The sequence below is a fragment of the Vidua chalybeata genome, chromosome 4, assembly GCF_026979565.1.
Source record: "Vidua chalybeata isolate OUT-0048 chromosome 4, bVidCha1 merged haplotype, whole genome shotgun sequence".
Taxonomy (NCBI): domain Eukaryota; kingdom Metazoa; phylum Chordata; class Aves; order Passeriformes; family Viduidae; genus Vidua; species Vidua chalybeata.
The window spans coordinates 3,132,983-3,153,288 of NC_071533.1; the positions used below are offsets into that span (position 1 = coordinate 3,132,983).

Consider the following 20,306-nt stretch of genomic DNA (forward strand, 5'->3'; position numbering starts at 1 on the left):
GCTCTGCAGGGATAGATGCATGCAGGGCAGCCTGCCACCCACCCCTTCAGTGAAATACCTTCTTATGGCTCTTGAGTGGACCCTGTGCACTTCCTATAGCATCTCTCAGTAAAGCAAGTTGATAATTTCAGAACACTTCCGAGAGCAGAAGTTACCAGAAGAGAGGCATCCAAGATACGCTGGGGCACTCGCAAGCCAACTCACCATTGATGAAAACTCACTGTCACGCTTGGGTTCTACCTGCCCAAACAAGTTTTTCTTTGCTGAAAGGGTCGCTTGTCAATCAGCTGCTGGGCTGCCCAGCTCCTCTGGGAACAGCACAGCCATCCCAACTGGGGCTGTGGAGCTTTAAACCACCTGTCTCCCGGCTATTTCAGTGGCTTACAAGTAAGCACACATGTAAATCTTCCTAAAACAGTTGTAGGAAGCTCATTTATCAGGTCCACATTACCAAAAAGCTTTACCAGCTTTTCCATGTGGTCCCACTTTTCACCTAGTGCATTTTTCCCAGACTTTCCTGACTGTTAAGGAGTACTTAAAATCCATATCCAACCTCATGGCTTTCTATGCGCTTCCCACTAGAAGGTTCCTAAAGGCTCATAAAAACTTTAGTTCACCATTTCTAAAGCAGTGGACTCCCCTTTTTTGTCATTACTAACACACTTCCTCCCACTAGAGCTGTTGGAGAAATCCTGCCTCTTTCTGACCTGCAGGTGTCTGAATTGACCACACATGCGGGTGTTGTCAGCTCCGAGCCACAGAAACATCCCACACCCAAATTCTGACATCAGAAGGGCAGATGTCCCTGCAGCACACTGCAGAAAGGCAGCCAACAGGCTGACATCCAGCTCCCCACTGCTCGTGGTCTTTGCAAACTCCATCTCTGTTTATCAATTCTGTCTTGCCAGAGATCTTTCCCCTGCTTTATGCAACATTTTTTCTTGTGGAAAATGTGCTTTGGGGATCTTCCAGGACCTCTTTAGCCTGTCACAGACCGGGCCTGGCTCTGCCTGGACTCTTTTTTCACCCTCACTGCTGGCTCTTACAAGTTCTCAGTGTTTAACAGCAAAGCAGGTTGGCTCTTGCAGCTTTTTGCGTATTTAGCCTGCCATTCCCTCAGCACATGCTGTGGAACAAAGCTGTACCAGGCAGCACAGTGTTACACAAACAACTTTCCCTTCCAGGACTCTAATGAAGGTTGTGTTCCGTGAAATTGTGAGAACAATGCACTAGTAACAAGCCATGAGCAGCCCAACCATACAGAGACAATTAACAAAATATGCTAAGTGTCAATTTGTCTTGCAACCTCACTCAGTTTCGCTTAGCCCTGCATGCAGTTCAAAAGTTTTTGGCAGCAGGCAGCACCATAAATCATAACTTGCATGGCATCTGTTCCTGCCCAGAACCGTACACTGCATACAGGGTTTGGGTAGGTCATCATCACAGCTGGATTCTTCACTGAACCACCGTAATGATTTCAAGTCTTCAAAATGCTCCATGGCTGTGTAAAGCATTTGCTTCCTGGGACAGAGGTCAGAATAACCAGGAATTGCTGGAAGAAGACAGCTGCTGACACATTCTGGTCAGACTTAGCATGCTAACAACTCTGAACAGCTAAGGATTTCCAGGGCCACCAGTGGCCTTTCCTCCCTGTGGATCCACTCAAACTTGCACCTCTGTTTACATCAGTGCTCACCGGAACCTGACCACAAATCAGGCTGCTGTAATTTTTGGGGAAAGGTGGCATCTGAAAGGAGTCTCTGAACAAAGTGTATGTCCTGCAACAGAACAAATGCATCCAACTTGCTATTTCCAGAACCTCTTTGTAAAGAAAAGGAAATGTTCACCTTTAAAACCTCATCTTTGTTCTACTGCCATATGGCAAGGCTTGTGCAAAAACCCTGACAGCACAGCAGGATGACTTCCACACTTTGTGTGTGCACAGATAATGTCCCTGCAGCTTTATCTCCTGGTCGGTGCACGGAGCCTGTCCCTGGAGCGCAGTCCATGAACACACTGCCAGCCAAAGTGTGCACAAGCCAGAGATGGCAGCACAGGCCTGAGAGCTCTCTTGCACAGCAGCCTCAGAGCTGCAGGCAATAGTAGCTTTTCTGTGGAGACTCCTTTCTTTCCTCTCTCTCTTCCAAACGAGGGGTCTGTAATTTTCTCTAGGAATGCTACAAACAGAACAGCTACTGAGTAAAACTGTAACCTCAAGGAAAAGAGCTAGAAACTAAACACTGTTGATGGTGTGATATGCCATGAGGATGTGCTTTCCTCTTGTACTGTGCCAAGCTCCTCCTGCAGGTAACCACAAAACCAGCCTCATCAAGAGCTGGATCTCTCATCCGGATACATATTTCAAGACACAGTGGCAATCTCATGTATTTGTCACTGCAACACATGGATGGTCAGTGTCATAAATGTATGGCAGGTGGGGAGCAGTAATGGAAGGTGATGTCTGGGAGGGCCCTGATAACATAGAGTGTGTTTAAATCTATGTTGAGCATTCTGTGCCTCAGCTGGATCTGTGCATGGAGGCAAAGCCTAAACGACTGCCAGCTGTGGGTCTTTTCTTGATGAGGAATTGCCTGCACCTTTGGGCTCCCAGTTTAGCTGCTCAGAAATGCCACTGGGTGCGGGGGCAGCTATTTAAACAGTAGGCAACAGCAGGGCTCCTGTGTACATGGGTGCAGCAGGCCATGCAGATGGGGTCCAGAAGCCCAGATCAGAGCTGGGGAAAGCTCTCCCAGCCAATAGAATGCTGCTTCTGAGCAAGGCCATTCTCTGGTGTGTCAATGCCTTCTGGAGCCCCATCCCAGCTCGGGGCTGTGGAGCTCCTCAGAGGAATGGATGATGAAGGCAGCATTGTGCCAGTGCTAGTTTAGCTGTGTCCAGTTGAGCTCACCCAGGTGCTTGCTTTAGTTCCTAAAACTATTCTGCTTCGTTCCTTCCAATTGGCTGCATCAGGACTGGGCTTACCCCATGTTTCCATGTAGGTTTGTTTTTCTGTGAGTCACTTAGAAGTATTACTGGCAGCTTGCTTCCTTTTTTTTTCTTTTTAACTCAAAACTTTTTTTTTTTCCACTACTGCTAAGACAGTAAAAAGGAAAGAGAAGTAAAGCAGGAGGTGTTTAATCGGTTTGCTGGACTCACTGGTTTTGTTCTAGAGAATGAAATGCTGACTGTGCATTGAGCAGGATTTTTTCTGCTGAATTCAGTGACTCTTCTGGCATGTAAAGTCAACATGTGTGAAATGAGGATGATGGAGAATTTAAGGCATATGCAGGCTGGCATTGTTACAGGTTTCTCATTCATGAGCTGTTGCCTTTTTTATGTAAACAGGACTTGTGCCCCCTAATAGTGTGGCAGAATTAGGTTTTAACAAAAAAAGATCTAGAGTAGGTTACAAGAGGAAATAAATTTAAGTAGAGCTCTTGATTTCTGTGATTACGCATGAGAAACCTTTATCAGACTTTTTAAGTGAGAAGCACGTCTGCAGCCCACCTTAGGCTCTGGACAGGCCAGCCTGTCCATATAGCAATTAATGCTTGAATTCCTTGAAATTAACTGTTTCCAAAGTGCAGCCTTTCATTCTTTCTAGCGTTGGTTTCACATCATGTGCCTCTGCTGTGTTCAAGCAAGCTCTGTCATTTATTTCCCCAGTGCCAATCTGTGCAGAAAGGCACCAGGCAGCAGGACCACCTCACACTAGACGGAAGGCAATCAATTCAGGGTGACTTGGAATGAAACACATGCTTTTCAAGGAAGCACCATTTTGGTGCTTCTCTCCCACAAAGTCAGAGCAGGAGCTGCAGCAGTTAATATCTAATGGCTTCTACCATTCTCTGCTGCCAAACATCTGTGCCCATGACTACACCTCATTGCCAAGCCTGGCCTGTTCCCTGACGCTGCTCGGCAGTGCTGTGGACAAAGAGTGAGGGGAAGGGGAAGGCTGCTACCCTGTCCCCTGTCTAAGTGAAAAAAATCCCTGAGACATATGGTCTTGCATAAAATCACCACCCGAGAGAAGCCTGGCGCGGCGTTAGGTTAGTGAGAATATTCTAATTACACCAAGGCTGAGCAGCACCTCATTGGCAGCCACTGAGGAAAGCAAATGGAGATGACAAAACTGTGGGTCATGAGATGCGTATTTTAACAGCATTAGAACCTTTACCCCCAAATTACTAAAAACAACCCTAAAAACATTACTTACCAAGTAATGTAACTAGGAATCAAGATAAACTGTTACTTTCCATAACAGGAAAAAAAGTTGTTTGGGCTATTTTTTTTTTTTTTCTAATTAGTAAGAAAAATCTGGCTCAAAGAAACTTCTCACTAAGGAGTCGCTGGATTTCATTTGGACCTGTGACTGCTTCCTTTGGAGCCAGTTGTACAGCATCCCTTACGTAAGAGAGCTGCCAGGCGTGCAGGGCTGGCTGACAAGTCCCATCCCAATCACAGGGCACAGGCACGCTCACTCTAACTGGAGTCATGTCAGTGCCAGTGCTGGCTTATCAAGCTCACTGTGCTCCAGGAGAACATTATATGGTTTGTAATATGTCAGAGAATGTCAAACTGAGGGCTGCACGGCAGTGAAGGGTAGAGCAGAAAGCATTCTATTCCAGGCCATTGATTCCTTTTAACAACTACATGCAGTAATTCCCAAAACTATCTCCTCAGTCTCAATCACATGGAAAACATAGCGCAGAGTTAGTTCTGAACCTTGCACCCAGTGCAGCTTGAAGATTAGACCGTCCAAGGGGATTAAATAAGATGACTGATTTAATCAGAATAATTCTTTTAATGATAACTTGCTGCATTTCTCCTCCCCCCACCTCCTTAAAGGTCTAATAGTTTGCTTCCTGGATTCCCAGTGCATAAAACGAGCATATTTTCTTCCTACAGGAAATGATCCAATTAAGTTGATGTATAATTGATAATGAACCGTTTAAGCTAATTTTGGCCTTGAAAAATCTTAACCGTGTCCAGTCAGCTGGCTGACCCCCCTTCCTCCATGGTGGAGGGACAGGACTTGGGAAAGGGAGGGAGCAGGCTGAGCACGCTGCCCAAGGAAGTGCAAGGAGGCAGCCTAGCTCAAGGGGGATGCACAGCAGTAGGGATTACTTGAAAATCATGTAGTCCCTGATTGCTGCTCAGTACCCAAACTGCAGCTCAGCCCCTGGGTTCGGGCAGCAGAGCTTGGTAAGCAGCCACGTTGGAGACATGGAACCAGTGATTTCCGGTGTCTAACCCTGGAGGACCACTGAGACAGTGGGCAAGTTTCCCACCCTCCCTAAACACAAAATCTGTTGCCTTACAGCAGGTACTAGCGGGAGATGCTGTTGGACTCGTGGGAGTTCGGTAATTCACCCTCCCCCAGTGCCAAAGCCAGGTCAGCCTGAGGAAGTGCTGCTGACAGCACAGCTGGAAAAGAAGGCGTCAGATTCATGGAGAGAGGCTGGAGCATATCTTTGGGAAGCCAATGCAATAAGTTTTATAAACATAAAGGCTAAAAGTGTTCCTCACATGAAAACCTCTTGCCTACCTCAACAAAACTGACTCCCTCTCACTAGACTTTGGTTTTGTCCCTGCCTAGGCACCAACTGGCTGTTCAACATGGTTTGGGGGCTCCCCTCCCTGCTGGCTTTGTGTTAGTACGGCAAACAGGGACAGATCTGCTCATCACCAAGTCTTGTCAGCAGCCTACAGGGCCCCTCTCCCCTGTCTGTGCTGGGCACCGGAGCACAGGCGTGGTGACAGTGAGCGTCACCATGCTCCAGATGAGAGGTGACTCGGTGAGGTACTGGCAGCGCTGAGTGTGCCGCTTCCATGCACGGTTTGTGCAGCAGCTCCCTGCGGGCCCTGCTGCACTGACTGTCACTGAGCCGTGTAACTCCAACACAGCGATGCACTGCCATGCACAGCGAGTGACACAGGAACCATCCAGCTGACATGGAAACCCCCAGGATATTCCATAGATACCCTTCACAGGTGTCCAAAGGGATCGGAATGCCAGAGGGATTTTGCTGACTGTTCTTTGCAAAAGGAGCAGACTTCCCTCCATCACCCACACAGTTTTACTGGAGAGAATTTATACTTTTATAGCGAACAATTTATTTTTTTATAGCACTCCCTGCTTATACCCCTTTAGCCAGAGTCTGACACTGGGTGAATCCAGGTTTTTTTAACAACCTTGTGTGCATTTAATCCTTTGTTTGGCCTCACTGGTCCCAGGTGCACTCCTTGGATGGGTCTGAATCAGTCCATGTCAGCCTGGGAGTTCACGCCCTGCAAACCCTGAGGTCTGCTCTCCCCTGGTCACCCCTTCACCAGGAGGCAGATCCTCTAGTGTCCCAATATGCAACTTTTCCTGTACAAACTGAGAGTTTATGCTGAGGCATAGGGCTTTTTCCCAAGAGGCTCAGCCAACTTGGAGAGAATTTTGCTTCAATTTAAAATGCAACTACTCAGTTCACGTGACTTGATCTATTTTTTTTTTTTTGTCCATTATGTTTAACAGTGAGTTTCCCATGTAAAATGAACAAAAAAACCTGAGCACCTGTAAAATGAACAAGGAGAAGGAGATGTTGCCAATTCTATTTCTAATCCTTTCCAGGCAGAATTTTTAAGAAATTTTGGAACTCTGAAAGATAAAACAACTCTATGCTGACCCTTTTTTGACCTACTTCCTCTAAAGTTCTGCATGTATCAGTTCCTGTAGTCTTATCTGGTAAGTTTTTGTGGTGTTTCCCAAGAACAAAATATATTTTAACTTCCTGTATTAAGCGCTGTCAACTTACTTCAGTATAAAAATGTGTTTGTCTACTTAGAGCTGTCATGCGCTGATAATGTTACTTAAGTGAGTTCCCTTAATGCAACTTTTCAAGGTACCAGCCTTGTCCAATTCTGCCTGCAGAGACAACCAGACAACTTTCACTCACAAATCAGCAGAACTTGAATTTAATTAAAGGTTTCATTTTCTTATGTAGTACTGATCTGCTGTATGGTGACAGAAACTGTGTCCTCCCAAAGCCTTCACCCTGTCCTGGCTCGCTCACAAGGCTACACTCCGTGTAATAATCAGCCAAACCCCATCAGTGACTGTTCCTCAGAATGCAGCAACTTGCCTTCAGCGTTTCGCTTTTAAGCTCTAGAGTTTTGCTCAGATTTATTCACACTGACAACGCTGTTTAGTTATGACCTTGTAAGCTAGGTATGAGCAATGCTGGCAGAGCAGGAAACTTTGCAACGCAGCCCCCTCTTCACAGGTCAGCACAGACTTTTAGTAGTGGATGTTAGTAGTGTAGTTGGGTGTAGTTAGTAGTGTAGTAGTGGATGTTATTCAGCAGAAACAATGGCATGGAGGTGCATCAACCCTTCTCACTTCCCTAGGATTTTATCAGAACTAATGTCAAAACATGGTGCAAGCTCTTGGGCATCTAAGCCAAGGTTAGTCCAGTGTTCATCTTGACTGTCTTAAATGTTAATCCCTAGTCATGATTAAACAGACATTGTGTATCTGTCCAGAGAAAATAAATTGGAATAGTTGCTTATGCCGAAAGCAACTGCAGGAGGAGGTACGACAGATAGTCTGTGCTAAAACTCATCTTTTTTTTTTTTTTTTTTAAACACTAACAAACGTAGAATAAGTGCTCAGCTCTCCTAGAATACAGTACAAAAGTAACAGGATAGCAGTCAAATAGTCTCATACTTGGAGAGATCAGTGTAGTATAGGCTCCTGCATCACCTACTCAGCAGTTCTGGGTTATAGTTTTGCTCAGGGGTTTTAATTGCTGGGTTGCTACCATTTCTGAAGACAATGTGTTTTCTGAACAGAAATTGTTCAGCAACATTTACGGAGGGTTTCACAACTGCACCTTTGACTCTGTACTTTGAGCAATACTGCTGCATGTTTGTGACCTATCTCCTTTTCATCTGGTTCAAAATCAGCTTTCCCCTTTAGATCAGTGCCTCTGAGTCTGTATTCTCTAGCTAACTTGCAAACTGAAATTGATTTATAATAGTAAAAAGGAAAACTGTGACTATTTCATGTTCAATTAGATCTACTTATCAGTGCTATCATGTTATGAGAATGAATCGTCACAATCACTCCAAACCCCTGCAAAGAAAACTGAGTATTAACTACAACATACCAAATATCCTGTTAATACCGCCACCACACAAACACAAAATCCAAACCAACCAGAAACCCTACTATGGATACTTCCATTCATGCTCTGTGGTAAAAGCCGAGTGTTCACATGTCTGGTGGCCGGGCTGTAAATAAACCCTGAACCAACTCAGGAGCTCAGTCTGCAGAAGCAGACCTTGCAATGTAAGCTGTAGAACGGTGTGCATCAGTCTGCTGTTCCTCCTACTAGCCAGAGACTGCCCAAAAATACCTTGGCTGAGAATGCGGGTAATGGGACACCCCACGGCTTATGCTAACCTTCTGTGTGTTTGAATGACAGACTCTTCAAGTTGAGCTCCTCAGAAACCTCAAGCAACCATAGTTCTGCTGCTTCCTGAAAGGACCAGAGGAGTGCGGAGACCTGAGCCCTCAGAAGGTGTCTGTCTGCAGGTCAGCAACCCTCACTGGAGGGGAAACGCCAAACGCGAGGGCCTTTATTCCTCTATCCCTGACATGCTTATTTGCAAAGCAGTATCCTTGGAAACATAATGTCATCAGCTGGGGTTAAACATTTGGCTCTTTTAAAAAAGCCCAGCACTGGCACTTTGATCATTTGCACCAGCAGCATTGCTGAATCCTCAGAGTCCTTCAAATGGCACAGAATGAGATTTTAAATAGCAAAGGTTTTAGGCAGTACCACATGGACTGCCCTGTCTTTTCAGAAGAACAAATGTCAATGCATCAAAAGATGGATTAATTTTCTTTAAAAAGCCCAAGGAAGATTCTGGAACTACATGTATTTTAAGTAACAAGGAAAATAAGTTGTTGCATTACGGCATTCACAAAAACCACATTGCTCAGAGGAAGTGATAAATTCATGACTGTGTAGTATCCTGTAAGTGAGTAGTATCCTTTTTGTTATTTAAAAAAGAAAAGGAAAGGGAAATGAAAGATAGTGGGCTCTCTCTCAGAAAAAGGATTTCGTGATTGCTTTTGACTTCTGCCAGTAAGCCTGTTTGCACTCTGCTGCCTACATGCAGCAGCAGCACTGTTAACCTTGCATAAAAGATACAGCCTTCAGTCTAAAATGAGGCAAATAAATTTTATGTTCACAGCCACAGGTGTCTTAACACACAGCTGAAACAGTGTCAAGTCACTGATCGCAACCAAAATGTTTCCCTTTGATCCCTTCCTGCAAACCACAGTAATCAGCTGAATGACCTCATCTCACCGACAGGAGTTTCTCATTCCATGCTGAAAACTGGAACTGAGTCTTACCACTTCTTGGGATAAGAAGTGGTTAAAGTCATGGATTTAAAACACTTCTCTCTGTAAGTAAGGATTTGGTTAATTCCTAAATTGCACTTATTCCCCAGATTTTAAGCAGTTGTTCTCAAGTCTCCCAGAGTAACAGTCTCCATTTTTTCCAGACTGAATCCAAAGCAGTCATTTATCAGAGCATCCCCCGAACTTAGCACATGAACTCCCCTCTCCTTGTGAAGAGTCCTTGAATTCTACACGAGGTCTGAGCACAAATAACTGCAGGAGGCGCAAGCAGTGCTCATTTACACAACTGCCTCTCTGAAGTAATGGGGAGGGAACTTCATGTACTGCAATTCCTGCCTTAGGAACCAGTTCTGCCTGGAAGTGGGACTGGAGAGTATGCTCTAATCTTGAGGAAAGATAAAACTTATTGCCTGGTACTCACAGAATTGATTATCCCCTTAAGTGCTTGGAATCCTCCAGTGACAGGGAAGACTTGCTCTTTCACGTCAGCAATTCTTTCCAGCTTTGGAGAGAAAACGCATGCAAACACATGAATCATCTGGCAAACTAAATTCATCACAGTGCTTTACACGCTTAAAATTTAAATGGATGTCTAAAAGCAACCCTCATCAATTCTGTGAAGAGAAGGAAACTTTAGAGCTCTCTCACAGCTAACTAAGAGTTTTCTGAACTGTAGGACTTACCACAGCCAACTGCAGCTAACAAAATGGTGTCTAGTCATCATGGCAAGCATCACACTGAAGAAGCTTTTCAGGGCTTGTATCTTGCCAGTGATTTTGTACCTCTGTCCAGAATTACATTCCCTGTTTGCTCTGCCTTTCACTAAAAACCCTTTCTCTGCATCTTCTGCAGGAAGGAGCCTTTCATGTACCTCTCACTTTGACCAAACAGGAGTAGCTACAGTGTTCACTGGGACACAGCAACTCTGGAACAGGACATGAATCCCACATTCTTTTCCTTATCCCAAGACTGTTACATATATGCTGCCTGAATCTACAGCTCCTCTGTTCATGTGATCATTACCCTGACCTGGTTGCCATTCCAATGAGAAGGGCTTGCCTGCACCCTCTCGTTGGCAGCTCCCAGTTAACAAGGGGATTTCCAACGGGTCTCCTTGGCAGTGAGCATGACACCCACACATTTTATTTATGTCTACATATACATCTGAGTGTGTTTCCTGAGGCAGAGAAGACATTATACCGCCTAATGTAAGTAAAATTAAATTTCCGTACTACTTAACATTAACTCTGTAGAACTCTGGGTTGAGGTACTGCCTAGTACTCTATAATAGCAAAGTTCTTATTCATACCTGTTCTGGTTCAAAATCCTGGACACCAACACAGTAAACTCTCGCTCCCAGCTCTCTGGATTTCTTTGCCTGTGGTGTCATAGAACAGAGAAATAAGCATTTTTTTAATTCAACAAGGCAGCACCCAAACTCTGCAGAGCATGACATGTATTTCCACCTCATGCTCACCTCTTTCTCTGCATACAAGGGAATCTGACCGTCCAGCTTGCCATCAGTCAGTGCAATGATGATACTAGAGAACCTTGAGGCTCCTTGCTTCGCAATTTGCTCATTGGCCTGAAAACAACAAAATAAATTACCCACCTTAAAACTACACCCAAACTTTTAACCATGATGCATCTTCTAAGCATCTAATACAACATCTCTCTCATGACAATCCTCTGCCTCCCCTGAACTCACTACCAGCAGGGAAAATCCTCATCGGTCCTTTCCAGCCACCATTGAGCCCATCTCCAAAGCACTGGGGTCACTGACCTATCAACCCTTGCTTATACGCAGTTCTTGCAGGACAGATCTCTTCAAATCCACCATTAGGATTTCCTTTGCTACCTCCCAGATTTCAACGCAGTCAGTAGATTCCAAGATATAAAAAGAATGGCTTTAAAACTTTTTTTTTTTTTTAATAGCAACAAAATTCCCTTTGCCTGGCTTTTCATTGTGCAGATCCTGGTTACAAACATGGCTCTACAGTCAAAGGGGAAGAACTGACTTGTCTGTAACAGTGAAAGCTCAGATCCTCACCTTCAGGGCCAGGGCTTTCATCAAAACTGCATTATTTGTACAAAGAAAAATAAATATAAGCAGCTGGGAACTCCGTAATTAAGATAGTCCAAAATGAAGAGCATTTGTCTCTGGATCACTGCTCTGTGTGTAAACTCTCCCCAGGGAGAGCGCTCTGGAAGGCAGCGCAAGCCCCGCAGCCTTACAGAGCTGCGTGTGGCTGTTTACCATGTCACTGGGATGCTGGCTGAGCTCTGAGATCCACCACACAGACCCGTGCTCTGAGAAGGAGCGAGTCAGAGACACTCCACATGGCAGATTGCTGTGATGGCTAGTCATCTTCTGCATGGGATTTGCAGAGTGTGAGCAACCCTGGGACCACTCAGGCAACCAGACAGATTTGAGCATAGCAGACTGATAAAACATCAATCTATTTATATTACAGGTTGTTACCCAAAGGGTGAGAACAGAGGGTGTGCTGATTGCAAGAAGATGAGTAAAACCCACCTGTTTTAGTCCTTCATGTATGTATGTCTCACCTGCTGGTTTCACCTCCTCCAGATCCTTTAGACCTTTCTTGATTTTCTCTCTGTGAACGAAAAAAAGGTAAGAGCCTGTCTGTGTGACCTTAAGGGTGAAAAGAGTGTAATTTATCAACTGAAAAAAAGGTATTTGTCCTCAAGGAGAATTGAAATGAAAAGCTGTAAATTAGAGCCTTTAGCTAGGATCCCACGTGGAGGCAGACTGTGTGTTCATGACAGAAGTGGCGCTGTGGGAACAGGTATTTCAGACCTATCTAACACAATATGCTTCAGTGAGTCAAAAAGCTGGAATCAAGGAAAATGTCCAGGTGGAGCAGATGTGGCAAAGCCTCAACATTACATAGTCCAGTGGAAATTCCATTGCATTAGGTCTATTTTGCTACTTTAAACAAACTTTGCTTCCAATCACGCTGCAGCCAAAGAAGAAATCCCCTAAAACAGCAGTTCTATTTCAACAGAAATCTTCCAGACCAATATGCACGAATTTAATCACATAGAACTGAACTTCAATAATTAAAACTTTTGCCCTGAAGAAAATATTGACTTCAGCCAAATGCAGCATTTGCAAGACACCTTTTCTTCCCATGGCAAAAGTGCAGGATTGAGCAGAGTTTTTAAATTTTGACTGTTGCAACCTTTTTGTGTGACCTTTCATAAGACATCCCACACAGGTCCACAGCTCACTTAGATTTAACAGGAGAATGCATGTGCACCATGATTTTTCACAAGCTGTACAGTAGATCCACCTGCAAGATGCTCACTAACTATGGGGCTGAAAGGGATAGACTGAAGGGCTGAAGTCGATAGACTGCACCACAGGAATTATTTCCAGTGAAATCAGCACAAGTGGGGGGAACAAAGGCAGAGAGACTACTGAAAGAATCAAATCTGGAGGGTCTTCATTCTTCTGCAAACACAGTTTCAGCCAAGTCCATGGAAAGTCATGCTAGGGAAGGAGAAGCAAAAAACTAAGAAGGGGCAAAATTGGGGCCAGAATATATAGAACACTGTGACAAATCTAGGTGAGAAAGAGAAACCCAGCAGGGGTGAGGAGATGGAGGGAAAATACATCGCGGGATGCGTGAAAGCTTTCCTTAGGCCAGACCAAATGAGAAAGAATGCATATGCCACACTGCCTGAATGCCACCCACTCGTCATTTGTTCCACGGATGGGCTTCCTCTATGTTTAGCAGCTCTGTTCCAAAGTACAATCCATAGCTGGAATAAGCTCCCTGTCACAGGATCCACTGATACAATCAGGGAGGGGAGGGAGTAAAAGAGATATGTGGCTTTGAATGTATGGAAAGGAACAAGTTATGTAAGATAATACAATCTGTTTGATCCAAATATTTTATATTCAGCATCTATAGAAACAACTTGCAAGTGATTATGTACGAACGCAGATTATAAACCACAGAGTTGGTGCTTGCCAGAAATGAGTGGCAGCACATCACAGGCGTTAGTGCTCTGCTGCCAAGAAACAAGCAGCAACTCAAGTCCCAGTTTTCTGAAACAGATTTCATTTTGCAAAAATAGCTTTTGTACAATCAGTTCAGTTTTATTTATCTGCAATGCCTTTTGACCCGGTCACACAGCAATCTCTGGTGTTGCCAGGCCTCTGCCTACAAGGGGTTTCAGTAAAATCTTTGGTAGCGTGAGCTCTTTTAGCTGCGTTTAATCAGGCACCATCTCTTGCCCTCAGGGTACAGCTGCACTAGACAGACACAGCCAGATGTCAACTAGCTCCCCGCATTCTCCACGCTGGTCAAGTGCAAGCGAGTCCTGGTCTGGATATCAGAAGGCCAGTGTGGATGCTGGACTTGGGGCCCCAGAACCAGCAGGAGAGGTAGACTCCCTCACTCTAAAACTCACCCCTGGCTGGTTTGAAGGCCGGGCACGGGGGCTCATGCCTGCCTGCACTGTCCTGATAATGAATGGGACTCAGCAGTCAACCAGCCACAGCACTCAGGACCCCATTCCTGCTCCTCAGTGCTCTCACAACTTCCCTTTCTCTAGTTTCTGTAAGGTCATGTGGTAGCCACGGAAGTCCCCAGGAAAGTTCTGTTTGTATAACTCATCTGTACCGTGACAGCAGAGCCCTCAGCCTGGGTGCCTGGACATCCCACAGCACAGCTCAGGAACAGCTGAGGGCCACTGGCTTTGTGGTGCAAGTCAGAAAAGGGATGGAGGTGGAAGAGGCAAAACAGAATCAGCAACTTGAAGCCTGTCTGTGTTTGGGCTGAATAAGTACAAATTTAATATCTTTTACCCACTCAGCATATGCACTGCAGCCCATTCCTGTGTTTTAGCACAGGCACAACTAATTTTTAATAGCTACCCCGTCTGTTCCCTCTCTAAGCTTTGTAACTGCCTCACAGCTCCTCCAGCAGCAGCCAGGCAAACACAGCTGTTAAAATTCGTGCAGATCCCAGAATGGGTGCTCTTAGTTCCTCTGAGTGGGGGACAGCATTCTGTATGTCTTTTCCGTGTTGCATTCCACCTATTGAAGTGCTGGAATCTTAAATTATCTCAATGTGATGAGCATACAAGCGCTGGCAGGAGATGGTTGCCCTCACTGAGCATGGATTTATGGTGAGAAATGAGGCTGTGTGCTGCAAGGCAACAGGCTCACTGCTAACAAACGAAGGCAAACAAAACAGGTACTTGGGGTTTGCTGCTAGGAAGGATGTGCAGTAAACAGGAAAACACACACATGTGTCAGTGAAACCAAGAGGGGAAGTGTTCTCTGACAAAAAGAGGGATGGCTCCACCTCTGACAAGGCAAGCTGTCGTACTGGTGAAAGGAAACCTTGCACGAGCCTCCTCAGATGCATCATTTAGAGAAGGCGTATACCTTCTAGGCCTCTTAAATACTACAAAGGGTGGATTCAGTTAAAATAATTACTCTGCTTCAAACCTGAGGCCTCCTGCATGGGCTCCAGATGAAAACCACATCAGTGGCCAACTCTGCTGTACTTGATACATGCAGCAGAATGCACTCTTCAAATGAGTCTGTTTTGGCAAGCTGCCTGGGACCCACGCGCAGGGGCAGCTCACATGACACGTCCATGTCTTCCCTGTGAAACCAGGACCAGTCAGTGCACCGCTGGACTAGGGACAAGGATGGGACGGTTGGTCGTATACTCAACCGTCCTACTTTTCCACCTTCACTAACACCATCCCTCTTTATCTCCAGCAGGAGTTTAACCAGGCAGAGGCAGCAGGGCTCGTCCTGGCTGCTGGCACTGGTCAGTGCTGCCAAAGCCAGCTCACAGAAACCTGGACTGCTGCTGGCCAGGACAGCTGGCCAAAAGAGAACAAAGGCAACATCATACCAGCTGGATGGTATTCCTAAGGGTGTCCACTGTCCCAAACCACTTGCTTTCCAACAATGAGCCCCAAAGGTGAGTGCACCAATCTTTGTTTACCACTTATTGCACAGTTTCCAGCTCAACTTCACAAACGTGTGTCTCAAATGGGCTTTAACCTGTGTGAGAAGGCTGCTCCACCTGGGTGCTGTTGTCATTCTATGGATTTATTGTAGCACTGTGTGTACTGTGATTAACAATGACTTCTCTTTAAGGAGTTAGTCACAGCACTGCCCACACTCACAAAATATTTGGGAATATGGGGGCTTCGGCGTTCTGCTGTGGTTTTCTTTATACCCACAGCTTTATTGTGCAGTAAACCCAGCAAGAACTTTGTGCAAACAATCAGAAGCCTAAGGCTTTCCAAAGAAGAAATTCTGCCCTACTTTGATCTAACTGCTGGGAATAAATTGTGGTTTTCTGACATTTGGGAATTAGCAAGTAAGCCAGGGCAAGAGCACGCCTGCAAGTCCAAAGTGCACGTAACAAACCAAGGCCATAATATCCCATAATCACCCTCACAAACACCCGTCCCCAGAACTGCAGTGTGCTTAGCATCCTTATCTTCTGTTGGGTACAATGGGGGCCAGACAGTCTCAGTATTTTTCTTCTGTTGACTTCTTTAATATCTAAAAGGACAGCTGCTCCAACTGTATCTATCCATCCTTACCTATGTACATATGGTCACAGTCACCAGTCTCCTTCTCCTTTCTCCTTAGAATTCCCCCTGAACAAGAAGGGTGGCACTTTGCTTCCCCTGACATACTTGCAAGAGCATCAGCCAATCCTGAACTAGAGCCAAGCCCCTGAAGAGAACCCATTGGAACTGCAGAGGTTCTTCCTGTGCTTTACACGAGGCTTCTGAGAAAAACACAATTCTGTCCATGGCTCCGAGTGTGCCACAGACCAGCAATGAAAAAGGCATTTGTGTCCCCGTGGCAGGCTTCCAGCATCCTGCCCAGCATTTCAAGTGGTCTGTGTGCTATCAGTGCTGCCTCTCAGGCCTGATAAGGAACAGGCCACTGACAGCCTACTGAAATGGAGAGAAAGGACCTCATTGACTTCAGCAGGCCTCAGAACAGGCTCAAGTGTCCTCTCCTGACCCCTCTCAAGCCATCTGGAAAAATGGCTTATAAGCGTCTCTCTGCCCACAGAGAGCAGATCCAATATCTCAGTCCGGATGGGGGGAAGAGGCTGATTTCAAGTCAGATCACTTTTTAAATGCTAAAACAGGAGGGGTCAGAACTGAGTTTTTAAGACATCTCAGATGTCAGCTACATTTCTGTAACATGACACATGCCTGTTGCCAGCAGCAGGTCTTTTGAGGAGGTGTTAAATTTTTTGTTATGTATTGTTTAAAACAAACAAACCCACAGCAGAGCTAACCAACTACAGCACACCACGTTTTGCGCTGACCCTATTAACGGGAGCAGAAAGGACAGACCACCTTACTTCCACCCTGCCACAGGTTGGTAGAGCGATTCCTAAATGGTTTATCCACAGGTTCAAAACCCAGAAGAGTGTGCATGGTGGTAGCTTCTGGACAGAAGGGAGAGAGCTGAGGTCATGTTGCTTTTGAGAAAGCTGAGAGGACACCAAAGGACTCTGACAGCAATGCTACTGTCTTCTGCTGAGAGTACTCGTTCCACATGACCATTTCCCAGTTTCTGTGAGTTCGGTAATTATTTCTGCAATATTTTCTTCTCTACCTGTTTCTCCTCCTTCTGTTGCCCCCCATCCATCCTTAAGATATCCTAGCTGCAAATCTTCACTTGCTTTAGAAATCAGAGTAAGCAGCCTTGAATTCCAATGCCTTCAAAACCATCCACTGAAAGTTCAGGCACACCCGTACATCACCACAGTATCAGAAAGATCTCACACTCTTCAAGTGGCACCAACCCCACTGTCTAAACAGGCCCTAAAGTCCAGATTAGGAAATACAAAACAAAATACCTACCTTATGTGAGAATATGACAAACATTTATTTACCATTTTATGCTTCTCCTAGACATGAAAAAAATCCTGCTAATCCTCCTATGGAGGCTGCTTTACAAAAGCAAATGGAAGAATCATTCTCGCACTGTGCCAAGAGAGATGCAGAGTCACAAAGAGATGAAAACATTACCACTGTTTTTTCTGCAAAGCAATGGCAGAGGTAACATCAAGGATTTGTTTCCCATCATTCCTCTCCTTCCTTTTTTATGAGGCTATCCAGGGATATGGTCACAAAATTAAATCAGATCTGCAGATCATGACTGGCCACCACTTAGAGGTATCAGTTGCTGTTCTGTTTCTGTTACTGCTCCTCTGATTCAGTAAGGGCAGAGGGAGGGAGGGGGAGAATTAAAAAAGCAGAGCACTAACCTGTCTCCAGTTAGCGGCATAATGACATGCGCCTGGGTGGAAAACACGATAAACGACAGTCTCATCTTGGGGCTTTAGAAAAGGGAAAGAAGACAAAAATACATTTCAGAGAAACATACTGATGCACAGCATTTCATTCACTTATTCAGGTCTCATTCACATGATCTTTATCCTCCAGCCTCCTAGGAACGTGCTTTTGAACTACAAACCCCAAATGAGAGGATTTAAAGCATTTTTGCCCTTCTTCTCCTGACCCAGACGCTTGGGGAACAAAGCAGCAGGATTATTACTCTCTCCCACATGACTAGACTCCGGTGATGTGGCCACCCCACACACAGAAGGTAGCACAGATCCTTTGGAATTGTCAGGGCCTCTGGTATAACACCAAGGCAGGGACATGACTCGGTTCCCTCTTGCTCCTGTGGGTACTAACCAGACACACTTCCCATCTTTGAAACTGACCCTGGCAATTTCCCCTTTTCTTTCAGGATGACACAATGCCTATTTCCAACTCTGCTTTTTGTTTATGTTTACAGTCACAGAAGCAGTGTCTACTGAGTCTCTCAGCCCAGAGAAAGCAGCATGCAGGGTCTACCAGAGTGAAACTGGGTTTGTTTCTCTGACCAGAGAATTGTGAGACTTTAAAACTTCTTCCCTAAAAGCATCCAGGAAAATGTCATGGTAAAAAGCAACGCTGTATGAATTGATTTGATTAAGGAATTCAATCTTTTTTTTTTTTTAATTTATTTTTAAGAAGGTCACCTGTCTCTTTGCACAAGGTTGCAGGGAATCTCTAATTAGCAGTGGAAAACTCTTAGGAGTTGCCTGATGCTCTGGAGGCCCAAGACTGGAATTTTCACAAGGTAAGTTGTAACACCTCTCCTGCATGATTTTAAATTTCATTCATCACAATTTTAATATATTCACTAACTTTGTAATTTACTGTATGTAAGTATCAGCATTAATTAATCAGGTTATGGTAAGTAAGGACTTAACACCTGAAAAGTTGAATGACCATAAGTTTTCAGCCCACTGATGGCACTGATGCAACTTAAAACTATTGCCATCAAGGGAATGTAAGTGCTGCAAGTCTGCACAGAAGTGCACAGACCTCGGGTTTAAAAACCAGGCTTGCAGTCTATCCATAATGGCTCTGCATACCAAAACCTGAGAGGTTCTAAAATAAATCAGAACCTGAAGTGTTATCACCCTTTTGAGCCACCGAACAAAACTGAGTACTTGCAATCCCACCCTCTGGCAACTGCATCCCTGCCTAGTGATTAGCACCTGTTGGAGATGCACCCCCACGTGCCATATCCTCCAAGTTATGCTTAGCCAGCTTCTCTTCAGGATCCCCAAAGAACCTTTCTCTCCACAAGCCAGCCTGTCCATGCCTCCTCTGTGAGCACTCGGACACTGGGATGGGAATGCAGCCAGACCACCACACAAGCGTTGCAAGAGGGAGTGTCACTTGGCTGGAGAAGATGCTGAACCAAAAGATTTCCACTGAAATCTTTCCACCCTCTCAGGGTGGGCCAATGTTTTACCACCTACCCAAATAAGTCCTGCTTTGGTATCAGGCTCTTTTTTTTTTTTTTTTTTTTTTTTTTTTTTTTTTTTTTTTTTTTTTTTTTTGTGATTCCAGAGTTTACAAAACAACTTTCAAAAGTTTCAAAAGTGGCCCCCTGGACAGAAGTTTTACATAAGTTTACAGAAAAGTTACTTTTTACAAGATGAAAATAAGCGATCTTTACTTACAAAAGCCTAATTGGATCCTTTTTTTAGCAATCCATGATTATAACTGCACTCTGCACTGGGTTTTCCTCAGCAAAACCTACCACACCATCTCTCCCTCTGTGTGGTGAGGGATTCATTCAGTTTATTCTGGATTTTGTTGTAGGGTTTTTTAAAGCAAAGCACTGCAATCCTCAGCTGTTTGTACAGAGCAGTCAGCCAGGATTTACAGCAGCTATTTCAAGAGGAGCTGGACTTGCCCGACAACACTGCTGACAGTAACAAAGTTGATTATATGTAAGTACAACAAATGCACTGTTACATGGTACGGTTTCCTCTGAGTTTGAGCTTTAACATTGCTCTCTTCCTTTTGACCTGCACTATATATTATCGCATATGTTAACATGTGTTCAAGACTGCCTCTTTATACAGATCTCCAAACACAGAATTTGAGCAGTACTCCATCAGGCAAATGGTATATTGAAAAACAAGTTAAAAAAAACATCAAATCACATCTGAGAGTAATTTAAGAGAGTGACTATTTAGACAGGATATTGTCACCTTTCTACTGAGCTCCAAGCACATGAAAATAAAGTAAAAGTTTCCAATATTTTCCAGCAGTTTGGGTCTTAGAAGCCAAACTTTTAATGTGTTTGTGGAACACATCCCCTGAGCTTACAAAAGCCCGGGGACCGGGGTGGGGGTGGATTTAACACAGCCCAGAATTACTCCAGCATCACCTCGGGTGTCACAAGCAGCACCACGCACCTCACAAATCTTTCTGTCAGCTGATTTACAAAATCAAATATCTCTCTCCAGTTCATCGCCACGCTCCCAGACCTACAAGG

The 20,306-nt window shown here is 44.9% G+C and overlaps 1 protein-coding gene across 2 annotated transcripts in view; it reads right to left on the reverse strand.

Annotated features, from left to right (window-relative positions):
- Positions 1-20,306, reverse strand: part of ANTXR2 (ANTXR cell adhesion molecule 2) — a 77,810-nt gene that overhangs the window by 56,783 nt on the left and 721 nt on the right. For both annotated transcript variants that reach the window (XM_053939923.1, XM_053939922.1), the window contains exons 2-7: positions 20,227-20,298; positions 17,725-17,796; positions 11,958-12,039; positions 10,899-11,006; positions 10,731-10,799; positions 9,843-9,923 (exon numbers count right to left, since the gene is read on the reverse strand). In XM_053939923.1, the coding sequence (XP_053795898.1) occupies positions 9,843-9,923; positions 10,731-10,799; positions 10,899-11,006; positions 11,958-12,039; positions 17,725-17,796; positions 20,227-20,298 (484 nt within the window). The remainder of the gene's footprint in view (positions 1-9,842; positions 9,924-10,730; positions 10,800-10,898; positions 11,007-11,957; positions 12,040-17,724; positions 17,797-20,226; positions 20,299-20,306) is intronic.